Below are 13,284 nucleotides of genomic sequence, written 5' to 3' on the forward strand. Positions count from 1 at the left end.
ACTTCAAAACTGTATCTAGAAAACAGCAAAAAAAACCCCAATAAAATATGTATATTACATTTCTGCAAATATTAATAGCATTCAATATTTTAATCATTCTCAAAAATACATTTATCATTGTTAAATTCTATTTATGAAATTTTACATTAAAAATAACAAAATCAACCTTTATAAATTTTAAGTACATAATAAAAAAGGAAAAACTTTTCAAAAAGGTTATTCTAGCAGAAGGATTCCAAGTTTGGTAACCTGAGATGCTACTCTGGAACTTATGCTACTAGTTCAAATATGCAAGCTCCAACTTAACAAATGTTTAAAATATTTGAGCTTTTAAAACAGAGCCAAAATAAACCACATCTTTTCTAGAGATGACATATTTAGCTAAGCACAAGCAATATAAATCTTTCAACCATTCCATGTATTTGTATAAAAACCTCAGAAACCATGTGCATTTCTAATAAAACATGAACAAAATACTGAAATCACTGGAGCCTAACAGTTGTCTTACAAATTAATATTTATAAAAGGCAAGTGTACTTTTCTGCGTGTGACTGTGTGTATATACTGGTGTATATAGATATATACATGTGGTATATGTCTATGTATACAGATACGTATTATATATGTAATAGGTACAAATAGACAGTTTAATTGTCACTAGTAGTTAGCAACAACACAATGCTATGTTGTGAAAAATTTGGGTCCCATACAAACCATATGTGAGAAGAGAAAATGTGCAAGCCATGGCTATATTTTAAAAAAATGTTTTTAATTGGTTTTAGAGAGAGAGGAAAGGAGAGGGATAGAGAGATAGAAGTATCAATGAGAGAAGCATTGATCAGCTGCCTCCTGTATGTGCCCCACTGAGGACTGAGCTGGCCACTCTCATCTCGGGCCCGTGCCCTGACTGGGAACCAAACCGGTGACCTCTTGGTTCATGGGTTGATGTTCACCCACTGAGCACACCGTCCGGGGCCATGGCTATTTTATCGTTATAATATGACTCATTAAAACAGAAACTTTAAAAATAATTATAATCTTTGAAAATACTACACATAAAAATGCTTTTCTATGCAATTATATCCAAAATAAGACAACAAATTTTTAATGTTCTAACCCTTTTCTGTGTGAAGGAAAAAAACCCTCCAAAACAACTTAATTCTCTCAGTAAGTGATTTAACAAGAAGATTCTTCAGTTTATTTGAATAAGGAAATATAGAAGGGATTCAGTTTCTCATTGAAAAGGGAAAATATTTTATTAGGTAAAACATTTTAAATAATTTTAACATATGGCTTATTTATAAAAGTAGAATGAAATTTTCTCATATAAAAATAACTATTGACTTCACTATAACTGCTTATGTCTTGCTTATAACCAATAACTTGCTTATAGCTTGCCTATAACTGGCTTTATCTCTAACAGTTGCTCCGGGAGGTAGAGTGAGCCTTGAAGTTTAGGCTTCCATTTGATAAAACAACACTGTCAGTTTTTAACATAAGGCCAGCTTAAAATAGTAAAAAGCAACTCAAGGGTTTTTTTAAATTAACAATGAATTGTCACAATATTCCTAATTAGTGAAGGCTAAGACAAAGCATGCTGCTCCTGTAACCCCAGAGAGGTAGCAATGAAGTGATGCTATTTACATCCATGTGCCATTCACATTATTGTGTTTCATTGAAAGAAATGCACACAAGCTTGATTTTTAGAGATTTCATATATAAGTGTATAAAAGAAATGATACAACAACAGAAATTATACAAGTTCAAATCTTTATTAAAAAGAGTTTTGTTTTTAAATTTAGAGGGGTTTGGAGACCTATGGTTTGCTTGGAGATTTAGTCATAAGCCCTCAGTGGTAAGTCCCAGCCAGTCTTTGGCAAGTTCCTGGCCTTTCTGTTTCCTCATCTGTAAAACGTATGTAATAGTAATAACAATAATACTAAAATTATCATCATCATCATGTGGCTGATATAGATATAATTTATTATTGTTGTTATATGGCTGATAGGATAAAAAAATATATAAATGCGAAAAACCTTTGCAAATCATCAAATGCTACACGTTTGTATTATTTTCCTGATTTTCTTCTGAACTACTTATTTTTCCAAGAAACGATTTCTCATGTTACTGTAGGGATTACATTTGATGTTTAAAGCAAACTAAAAAAACATCTCTGGGCATCTTTAAATACTTCTGAAGTTGCTTTATTATTGAATATGTAGAGAACTGATCTTCAGTGAACAAGGTTATCTCTTCATACAATAAAAAGAGACAATTTGAAACACTGTTGGTGCATATTTTTAAGTGCAAGAAATCAATTAATGAGAATAGTTGTCTATAATACTTAGCATTGTAATTTTGTAGACAACTCATTTTCAAGGGGATGTGTGATATTTTGGGGTGATTACCTACATCGAATAATAGTGGATGTTTGAACTGTTTTGTAAATTTAACTTCATAATATCCAATTTTATAGAAGTTCTGAATACTGATTACAGGAACTGCTGGCTCTAATCTGATCGTTTAGGTATAGAGAGAACTGTTTGGAAGTTGTAAAATGTCTTTATGCCACTCTACACTTTGTGTTTTATAAAACCCCAAGCAAAATAACTCAGAGAGACTTGTCTGTTCTTCAGGACTAAATGGATAATTCAAGTGTCCTTGTGACATCTCTGAAGAGGATTCAAGAATGGACAATTTCGTGACAAAATTTTTCTCTTTACTTACCTTCGTGATTTGTTCCTTCACAAGTTGAGCTGTTATGTTTCAATTAGAGCTCAGGGACAAGACTCCATGTAAGACCAAATTATTTAAAATTTCTCTGTTTATATGGCCTATGAGAGGCTATAATTCTTTTAGGACTATAGAGAAGATCCTGGTAGCTTACTTTTAACCCCTGTTGTTCTTCATTTTCTAATTCTCATAGTATAAAATAATAATTAAAAGCAGGCAACGTACCTTAAATTCAATGGGATGATTCTAACTCTCAGTTAATGTAAGGATTTAATGAGGAAGAAACTGGGGTAGCCTTCCAGTTCCTCCGTCACTCTGTGATAAAGCACCTTCCACCTTCCTGCAGAATAAAAAACCTCAACCGGACAGTCTCCAATGGTGTAGGAAGGAATGGTGCATAAATTAATCTGTGCATGTCTTGAAAACAGGCAATGATAGATCATTTACTTCAACCTTAAAGATGAATTAAGGAAGTGTATGAACTTAGAAAAATTTTCACTTGCCTACAAAATTTTTCATGAATTCAGTCTCTGCTTGTCTTTTTCATCCAATTCTAGACATAGTCATTTTCTATTGGCCTCTCATCTATTAATCTTAAAAAATGAAGATATGTCTCCTATAGCCTATATGTAAATCTTAGTTTTATTAATAATTTCATATGGTTAGACATGACTATGCTGTAACTATTTTAAGTTCTTTCTTAAATAAAAAAAAACTATGTAACCTGAACCAAACTGTAGGTTTGCTTTTTTCCAAGACCATATGTTTTTACATTATAATTTTATTGTATATTACATATTGGATTCTCTTCCTCCACAACAAAAATTCAAGTGGTAATCTAATTATCCATCCAAGCATTAAAAAATATTGAATTTGCAAGTACACATGAACAATATCCTCTTTTCATTGAAGACAGTCTGCATTGTTTTTATTGAAACAAAAATCATTCCTTGATTAGTATAATTTTAATGTACCAAACTCTTATTAAAAGAAATTATACATTTAATTCTTAGTATCTATACTTAATATTCTTTAATACTAACAAAGATTACATGCATGCATTGAAGGAAGACTAGATACTCTTATGTCTGAGCTTCTCTCATCAGGTAAGAAATAAACTCTATATTGAAAAATGCATGTATTTGAAGTTTTGACCTTACACAGCAGATTAAGGTTTAGACATATTTACTTTGCTGCATTTTGATTCAGAAAGGGCCATATGGGAAGATATGATCCCACCAACTTCACAATGTTTTTATAATAGTCTCTCAGTAAAAAGAGCTTTATTAAATATAGTGAGACAGAAAATAGTTACAAAATAAACTACAACTTTATAGCTACCCATTGGTAAAAGCCTACAGTTAATACATTTGGATAAATAACTCCAGTCAGCAACAAAGTGGTTAAACATTTGTGATTTGATTTTATCTCAGCTTGGAATGTGGTTGGAGTGTCCCACTTCTAACAACTGTTTGCTAAGTTAAGGCTTTGGTGTTTACACAGTGCTGAATGAAGCAGCCTGGTCCCCAGATGTGACTGCTTCCCAGGCGGCCTTGTTTCAGTCAGATCACGGTCCGCACGGTCCCCGCTCCAACCTTCTTCCTCAGGACGTCCACCAGCCTTTCCAACCTGGGGGGGGGGGGGAGAAAAAGGGGAATATATAAAGTGCAATTATTGTCAGGAATGTTTTGGCTGAAAAAGGACAGTATTTGCCTGTGACCAAGCAATCCGGGTAGTCATGTTAAGAAATAAAGCGTCGCTGTAAGCAAGAGGCACCGGTGTAAAGTGCCAAATATTTGAGGTTAAAAAACAACAACAACAACACAAACTTTAACCCAGATCTTCAGATTATGTCAGCAGGAGATGCTACATGAATACAGAAGATACTCATTTCAACACTTACCTCCTTGTGTTAAGGTGGTGAATCTATGATTTCCTATGCAGTGACAGGGTGACACAGTCAACGTAGAGAGTTTCAAACTGATTTTTACCTAAGAAGTACTGATTTCAATACAGAAACGCTAGCACTCTTACATCTGTTACTTAGCTAAATAAGTGACACACGAGTATACTGTACAATTCTTATAAGTTAAATGTCTTTTTCACAGAGTTAGCTGATGAAAATCCAGCCAGGAATTAGGTGGCTAGTGGGAAAAACTTCATGTCTCAGTGGCATGAAAATAATTTAAATATATACAAATGATTTGATGGTCCTAAAAACAGGCTTTCTGTACTACATTTAAAATCTTTCTATTCCTGAGTAGTATAAACAGGTTAGAAATGATTACATATGCTTTTTAGTCAAAGGTAAGTGATTTTTAGTTAAGAACTCACCCATTATACTGAAAACAGATGAAAAGTTCAGAAGGGCATTCTGTAGTGTTTTTAGGCTACTTTATGGGAGGGAGACCACATTCCTGTGGACCAGTGAGAGTTTTGCTTGACAAAAGACGATGGAATCAGACCATTGATTGTTTTTTTTCTTTTAGTTTCTTTACTGAAAGTATAAAATGTTAACTAAAACTTGCTTGGTGTTATACATAGAGAAATCATCATTATAAGTGAAAATCGTGCCTAGTAGTTTTTATATACACAGCCTTCCCTCCCTAGATTGCTGAGCAACAGCCTCGTCTGCTCCAGCCTGCCTCATTTATATGGGAGCAGCTTGCTCATTTATATGGATCCATGCATGAGGGTTCTTTGCAAATAAACTTAGTACAGAGCTAGACACTAAAGGAATGAAGGCATTCTTAGTGTCATACACACTGGCTCAGACACACTCATCAGCTGCATCCAACGCTGAAAACTAGCTCCAGGTTACTGGGTGATTCTGCATATATCAAGTCCTGTTAGAAAACACAAATGTGAAATGGAAGAATCTGGTGCATCAAAAAATCTTTGCTTTGAGAATGTAGCAATGATCTTAGAGTGAAAATGCAAATCTGTCCTACATTTGTTACTACAAATTTCTCAAATGTAAGCTACACTTAAGTATTATACATTCACAGCTTCAGCCTATTGGTGCAAATACCTGAACTAGAAAATTCACTGGACAATTCACTCTCTTCATACATCAAGTTGTATAAGTTGGACTATTGACAAAAACTAGTGCTATCCTATTTACTCTGAATATTATGATTCACAGGATTACATAAATCCTTTAATTTAGACAAAGTTTCACTAACTTGAATTGTGGAGGAGGGGGAAGAAAAATGTCAGTATGAAATTTAAAGTGCATTGTTAAAATATGATAGTAACTTGAATGAACTATTGAGAAATAGCTGCCAGTAGAAATCTGCAGAAGACATCAAGAGCCTCTCTCTGCATATATTGTAAAAAGTCAGGAAATCATTACTTTCAAGTTGGTTAAATACATACCTCCTCCACAAAATCATCTGCACTATTAAAAAACTCCCTCGTAATGTAAAAGTAAACTTTATTCTGCATAACTATTATTATCACCACAAGTTCTGAATCGTTGGAATCCCAGATTACTGAGATGAATCCGAGTGTGCTTCTTTTGGCTTCTCCTTTACAGATAGACAGGCTCCTCTTACTTTTGTTTCCTTTTTATGCATTAGGACTTTTTTCAGTTTAGAACTAGAACAAAGTGCTAAGGGAAGAGGTTAGGAGGAAATACTTAAATATCATGTTTTGCAATGTCTTTACTATATTTCAACAATTACTAGATCAACCACATTCTCAGTTTATCCAGGTTGAATGATTTATGAAAATTTGATCTCAGAAATGAGAAAAATGTCAATTACTTAGTTTTGTGAAAGCTTACTGACTTCTGAAACACAATGGAGCACCTATTCCTTCCTGTAAGGAATGAAATGCACCTGCCAAACGTGCACTGTGCCAACAGGAAGGTTGGCGTGCATGTCTCTGGAAGCACCTTGCAGGATTTGCCTGCAGGCTACTCTTTACTGTCCAAATCAATAATATTTTTAAAAAATTATGTCGCTTACTAGAACAGGCTCCAACTACTTTACATTTTACTCAGCAATTGCTTCCAAGGGCTTCACGCAATAGGAAAAAACGGTTAGAGCTAGGGTTAGGATTTCCTTATTTTAAATACGAAGAAACTGAAGCACAGACAAGTAAACTTGTATGCAAGGTTCTGTGGTAAAACAGTGACAAATCTGGGCCTAGCTTCCTTGTTCTTAGTTCAAAGCTACTTCCACTAGGGTTTGGGTGACTGGAAAATTACAGATTTCAGGTTAGAGGTTAATGGATTCTTTGTCTTAACAGCTTCATTAAAATTTTCCCTCAAATTCTTACTTAAGTCAAATTGGGAACACATTTGTTGGTTTATTTCATCTATTATTTTAGTAACAAATTATAGAAAAGTAAATTGATGGCATTGCACATAATTAGGATTTATTAGTTATAACCTATTTTTGCTATAATTTCTATATAAACTTAAAAATATACTTACAGCTATATTCTAGATAGAAATCCTATTTCAGCAATAAACATTTTTATATTTGGTACGTGTATATAATATGTATATAGTACAACAAAATACATCTTTTTTTAAATTTTATTTTTAAATTGCATTTATTGGGGTGACATTGGTTCACAAAACCATACAGGTTTCAAGTGTACAACCGAACAAAACATCAGCTGCACATTGGGTTGCGGGCCCATTGCCCCAAGCAAAGCCTCTTTCCGTCCCCATTCCCCCTCCCCTTTGCCCACCTCCACCTACCCCACCCCCTTCTCCTCTGGCTATCACCACACTGTTGTCTGTCAATGGAAATACATAGTTTTCCATCAAGTAAATGAACCATAAGTTATTTACAATTTTCTTAATTGGTTTACTTTTAATTTTCACTCTTACAGAATACTGTGATATATTTTAAAAGGCAAGTAATACTTAATGACTACTTTGTGCCAGGAACTATGAGAAGCGATTTATGCACAGATTTATTTTTCATTATAACTCCATGACGAAACCAAAAGTAATCTGATCAGAGCCACACTGCTAGTGGGTTCTGGATGCAAGGCCAGGTTAATTACCATCCCGCATCTGTCCGGTGCTATACCACTTCCAAAAATACTGCGACTTTTAAGGCTTATTTCTAAATTTTTGTGAGCTTGAATTACTTTTATTGACTTGATAATTTTGTGGCAAAGTGGCAGAAAGGATTAAAAACAGAACAAATTCCTCATTTTGAGAGAAATTTTTGTACTTGTTAATGTGAGAGTAGCATTCTTATCAGCTCATCAGTTTTCTCCAGAAAAAACACTCCTATTATTTAGGCAATGAGGTTACCCCATCAAACATAGTTGTCTTAAAGTGTTTTATTTCAAGAAGAAAGAACTGGGGAAATTCAAGAGAGATGGGTAACAACCATCCTCCCAGCAGAGAAGACAGAAAAGCCTGGAAAAATGCTGCCCCTAGAGTGTTCCGTTAGTTCCCAAGATCTTGCCCTCCTTCAACCATGACGGCAGGGTGAGGCGACTTGAAATGGACTTTTTTCTTTTGCTATGATGCTGTTCTTTCTCTGATCTTTTAAATGTCTATTTATTTTATCACCTTTTCTTTACACTTTTCATGATTTCCTCAAGAGATGTTATTTGCTTCCTCAATTCCACTTAAACGCTATGACTTCCAAATACAGATCTCCATCGCAACTCTCTTCTGAGTTTCAGACTCATGTATCCAACCGCCCTCAAGTCATTTCCTCTTGCTTCTTATCTAAAACAAAACCTACCTTCTTTGTATGTTTCAGTATTTCTTATCTTGATTAATATTGCTGTTCATTAATTCACTCAACCCTTAAGTTGAAAAAATTTAGAGAAACTTGATACTATATATGTGTATGTGTATTTCCTCACTTCAGTTTGAACCTGTGCAAACTTTGTGATGAAACCACTAATGAAGACAGTGGGAAGCAATGAAAGGGCTTTAGCTCATCTAGTACCATTATTTTCATTTTAGAAATATCACATTGTCAAGAATGTAGGGATGGGATGGAGGCAGGTTGGCCCATAGGTAGGGAGGAAGTCCAGATAGTGCTTTTAAAAAAAAATAATCCTAGTAAGCACAACAATGTGTATCTACTTAAGACCACAAAACTGTACATTTAAAAATAGTTAAAATAGTAAATTTTATGTTATGAAGATTTACCACAAAAAAAAAATCTTAGGAGATATGAACCAGAGCTGAGCTGTGCAGATGGCAAGGAGGGGTGAATCTGACAGATATCTAGAGTATGGAACCGAAAGGACCTAGTGACTGCTGAGGGTCGGGTCCGGGGGATGTGGTGGTCAAGACGGATGACTCCCAGGTGTCTGGTTTTGGTGACTAGACAGCCAGCCATCTGCTAACCAACACAGTGGAGAGGAAGAGCAGTGGAGAACGAATTCAGCTTGGTACGTACAAAGTTGAGACGTTGGTGGGACAGTTGGTGGGCTCTGTATGTAAGGGCATGTGTTAAGAAGGGATTCTAGGTTTATGATGCGGGTTTCCGTTCAATGGGCGAGCACTCACTCTGTAGTTTCTGTGTACCAGGCACTGTTCCAGGCACTGACTGTTCAAAAAAGAGGACACGGGCCCTGCGGAGAAGACTGTGGAAGACACTGAAGTAGAGGGAGGGAGGAGGCCTTTGTAAGCAGGCTCCGGGGCTGCGATTATAGGCATGACTCGCGGCGCCGTCACTGAAAACAGGCCTGGACAACTTCTCCTTGAAGGCTGAAGGGAAACGTGGGAAGGACACAGCTGTGGGCCATTCTGAAGGTGCGGAGGAAGTGACCTGGCAGATCGTCCCTGCCAGGTTCAGTTTCCCCGTGGAGTAGGAGGTGGGGTTCTCTGCGAAAGCACAGGGCAAGAGGAAAAAGACGCCTGGAGGAGAATGGGGACAGTTTAATGGGACAAGGAAGGGAGGTGATCTTGGGCATGTAAGGGAACGTTAAAGGTTACATAATTTGTAGGAGACATTGATCGTCATAGTAGTATAACCCCCCCATTAGCTCTATACTTTCGGGGTAGATATGGCTCTAGAGGGCAAATTATAGAAGTTATAGGTAAGTATGACACAGGGCAAGTGGGCTGAAACACAGCGTGGAAGGCTGTGTCCTGGGGAGAAAATGATTAAACCTAGAAGCCAGACTGGGTGGAGAAGAAAGCAAGTCTGTAAGGGGCTGGCAGCTTAGGAAAAAATGGAGGGAGCAAGGGGCTAGATGTTGTCTTGATCTGCATCGAGGCTAAACAGCGAGCGTGCTTGAAATAAGCCTGTGGTTATTGTCAAAGAAGCAGCTTTGATCTTAGGATTTCGATGTAAAAAAGTTCTGAGAGATCTACAACGTCCACTGTAGCTGAAGTGGAGAGGAGGTAAAGGTCGTTAGCATTCACAGAGGAACAGGACAGATGACTGACACCGATGCTGACATTTCTTAGCGTGAACGTCGGGGAAGAGAGGGCGAGGCACTGAATCAGGTGCCTGAAACTCACACTGAAGGAATGGGCCGAACAGCAGATACCGCTGACGTGGAGCGACAGAGAGAAAGCTGGATGCTCTCATCTGACCACATGTGGCGTGGAAGCAAGAGTTTCTAGGCTGTGATACCTGGCAAATGTGACGGATTTGTAGAGCACGGCTTGCTGAAGTTGATGTCATGCCTAATATAGTTCACTGCCCACAGCCCTTACTCTATTTTTAAATTAAAATTTAATTATTGTTCTGTGTTTCAACTTTCAAGATATATTCACTAAAAAGTTCATGAGTCATTCTTTATCAAAACCAAAAAATAAATTCCAAAATTTTACCAACCTAACAATACTATGATGGTATCGTGCATTTTGTCTGACCCCCAAAAGACATTTTTAAAATGGAAAGGGTTCACTATTAAACAGATAAGGGCTTACAAATAGATCTCACTTTTATAAAACTTTAAGCCTAAAACATTTTGTGTGTGTTTTTGTCAGCAAGTCAGTGTTAATAATGAATTGCGGCTGATTTAGACATGGGCATAATTTATTTATCTATAATTGACATTATAACAACAATAGTTAAAATATGATTTCAACTGTAATTAGACTAGAGTAAATGAAGAAAAATTGATAATCAGAGATGTGGGAAGCCAAAGTAATTATCACAAGAACAATTTACTGAAGAAAAAGGAGGATATACGACAATTATTTACTATATAAATTCATGTAAAATATTTTGAAAGGATGCCACAAAAAATAGAGACTGCAGATGAACATCACTTTTAAGATTTTTATTGTAAAACAGATTATCAATGCAAATGGCTAGGGACATTTTTACTTATTTTTAAATTACTTATTTTGGGGGGTTATCTTAAAAATAAATTTTTAATTGAATTTATTGGGGTCACATTGGTTAATGAAATCATATAAGTTTCAAGAGTACGATTCTATAACACATCATCTGTACATTGTACTGTGTTCACCATCCAAAGCCTAGTCCCCTTCCATCACCATTTCTACCTCCCCCATCCCCTTTCCCTCTGGTAATCACCATACTGTTCTCTGTGTCTATGAGTTTTGTTTTTGTTTTCTGCTTAATTCCTTCACCTATTTCACCCAGCCTCCCAGCCCTTCTCCCCCCTGACAGCTGTCAGTCTTTTCTCTGTAGGAAAAAATTTTAAAATATCTTAACAAAAGATTGTGTTAAAAATATTAGCCTAGGTTAAAGGACTTAAGTAGACACTTCTCCAAAGAGCACATACACATGGCCAAGAGATATGGAAAAATGCTCAAGTCACTAATCATCAGAGAGATGCAAATTAAAACCACAATGAAGTATCACCTCACATTTGCCAGAATGGCTGCCATCAATAAATTAACGAACAACAAGTACTGGCGAGGGTGTGGAGAAAGGGGAACCCTAGTACACTGCTGGTGGGGATGCAGACTGGGGCAGCCACTATGGAAAACAGTATGGAGGTGCCTCAAAAAATTAAAAATGGAACTGCCATTTGACCCAGTGCTGCCACTTCTAGAAATATATCCTAAGAAACCCAAAACACCAATTAGAAAGCACTTATGCACCCCTATGTTCATAGCAGCACAGTTTACAATAGCTAAGATCTGGAAACTGCCCAAGTGCCCATCAGTAGATGAGTGGATAAAAAAGCTGTGGGACATTTACACCACGGAATACTATGCAGCTATAAAAAAGAAGCATCTCTTACCCTTTGGGACTTGGAGAGTATTATGCTAAGTGAAATAAGCCAGTAGGAGAAAGACAAGTATCACATGATCTCACTCATATATGGAATATAATGAACAAAATAAACTGATGAACAAAATAGATCCAGAGACATGGAAGCAGCGAACAGACTGATGAATCTCAGTGGGAAGGCGAGGGTTGGGGAGTGGGTGGGGAGAGATTAGCCAAAGAACTTATAGGCATATATGCATAACCGGTGGACACAGACAATGGTGTGGGGAAGGCCTGTGTCCGGGGGCAGAAGTGGGGTGGAGGGGATCAATGGGGGGGAAAAGGGGAAATCTGTAATAAAAAAATATTAGCCTAGTTAATGTCATAGATAAATTTACATGGATATGCTATAACACTGAGAAGAATCTAGCATTCATCTCCCTGTTAATCCTCATATCAAGATCTTTGAGATTAAGTAGAAACCTCTACCATCCCAAACACAAGATAATACTCAGGAAATAAAGCTTACAAAATTACTATGGCTCTTGAAATGATTTTGGGCCACATCTTTCCTACACTTCAGATGAAAAGATTCCATAACATTTGTTTTGTTTGGGCCAGTCATAGGGCACAGGTGTGAAAGTAGAAAAGTTAGTCTTTATTTCCCATAGACCTATGCCTAAAATAATTTGGTAATGATAATTATTAAAATGGAATTCCAATAGCAGTAAAGAAATCTAGAGGGAGAGACAGAAACCAAAATCAAACCAAAAAACAAAACCAATGCTAAGCAGAAATTTACCCAAAGGCACTTCTCTGACTTCCCATCAAGAACCTAGTCCCCGAATCTTCTCTTCCCTTTGACTAAATACTAGCCTTTAAAAACATGATGTTGTTTTTAAAAATAATGTTATGTGATTGAAAGGAACTGATTTCCCCCACTTTAAATGGGGAGAGTATAGGGGCTTGTTGGAAAAGATGTTAAGTGAAATTTCACCCTAAGTGAGAACTAAGTTAAGGTTACCCTTTTTGTATCAGGAGGAATTTAGTTAATGTGACAATAATTACTGATTCTTAAAACCAGCATCTTTAGCTCTTTTTTTGATTTTATAACTTGTCAGGACAGAAAAACTAAGCACACAAAAGAATGGAATTGCCATAGATGTGAATTATTTATGCATCTTCAACAGGAGAAGCACCAGAGTAAACAGCAAGCCGGCAGCCCTGGCCGGTGTGGCTCAGTTGGCTGGAGCATGATCCCTGTGCACCAAAAGGTGGCAGATTCGATTCCCGGTCAGGACACATACTCAGGTTGCGGGTTTGATCCCTGGTCAGGGCATGTACGGGAGGCAACTGATCAATGTTTCTCTCTCATATGGATGTTTCTCTCTCTCTCAAATCAATAAAAACAAAC

At 36.6% G+C, this 13,284-nt stretch overlaps 1 protein-coding gene across 2 annotated transcripts in view; it reads right to left on the reverse strand.

Annotated features, from left to right (window-relative positions):
• Positions 1-1,755: 1,755 nt before the first annotated feature.
• Positions 1,756-13,284, reverse strand: part of MIPOL1 (mirror-image polydactyly 1) — a 270,347-nt gene continuing 258,818 nt past the window's right edge. For both annotated transcript variants that reach the window (XM_081155068.1, XM_081155067.1), the window contains one exon: positions 1,756-4,362. In XM_081155068.1, the coding sequence (XP_081011194.1) occupies positions 4,296-4,362 (67 nt within the window). In that variant the 3' untranslated portion in view covers positions 1,756-4,295. The remainder of the gene's footprint in view (positions 4,363-13,284) is intronic.

This window comes from Miniopterus schreibersii (assembly GCF_964146895.1).
Source record: "Miniopterus schreibersii genome assembly, chromosome: 1".
In the NCBI taxonomy this organism is placed as follows: Eukaryota; Metazoa; Chordata; class Mammalia; order Chiroptera; family Miniopteridae; genus Miniopterus; species Miniopterus schreibersii.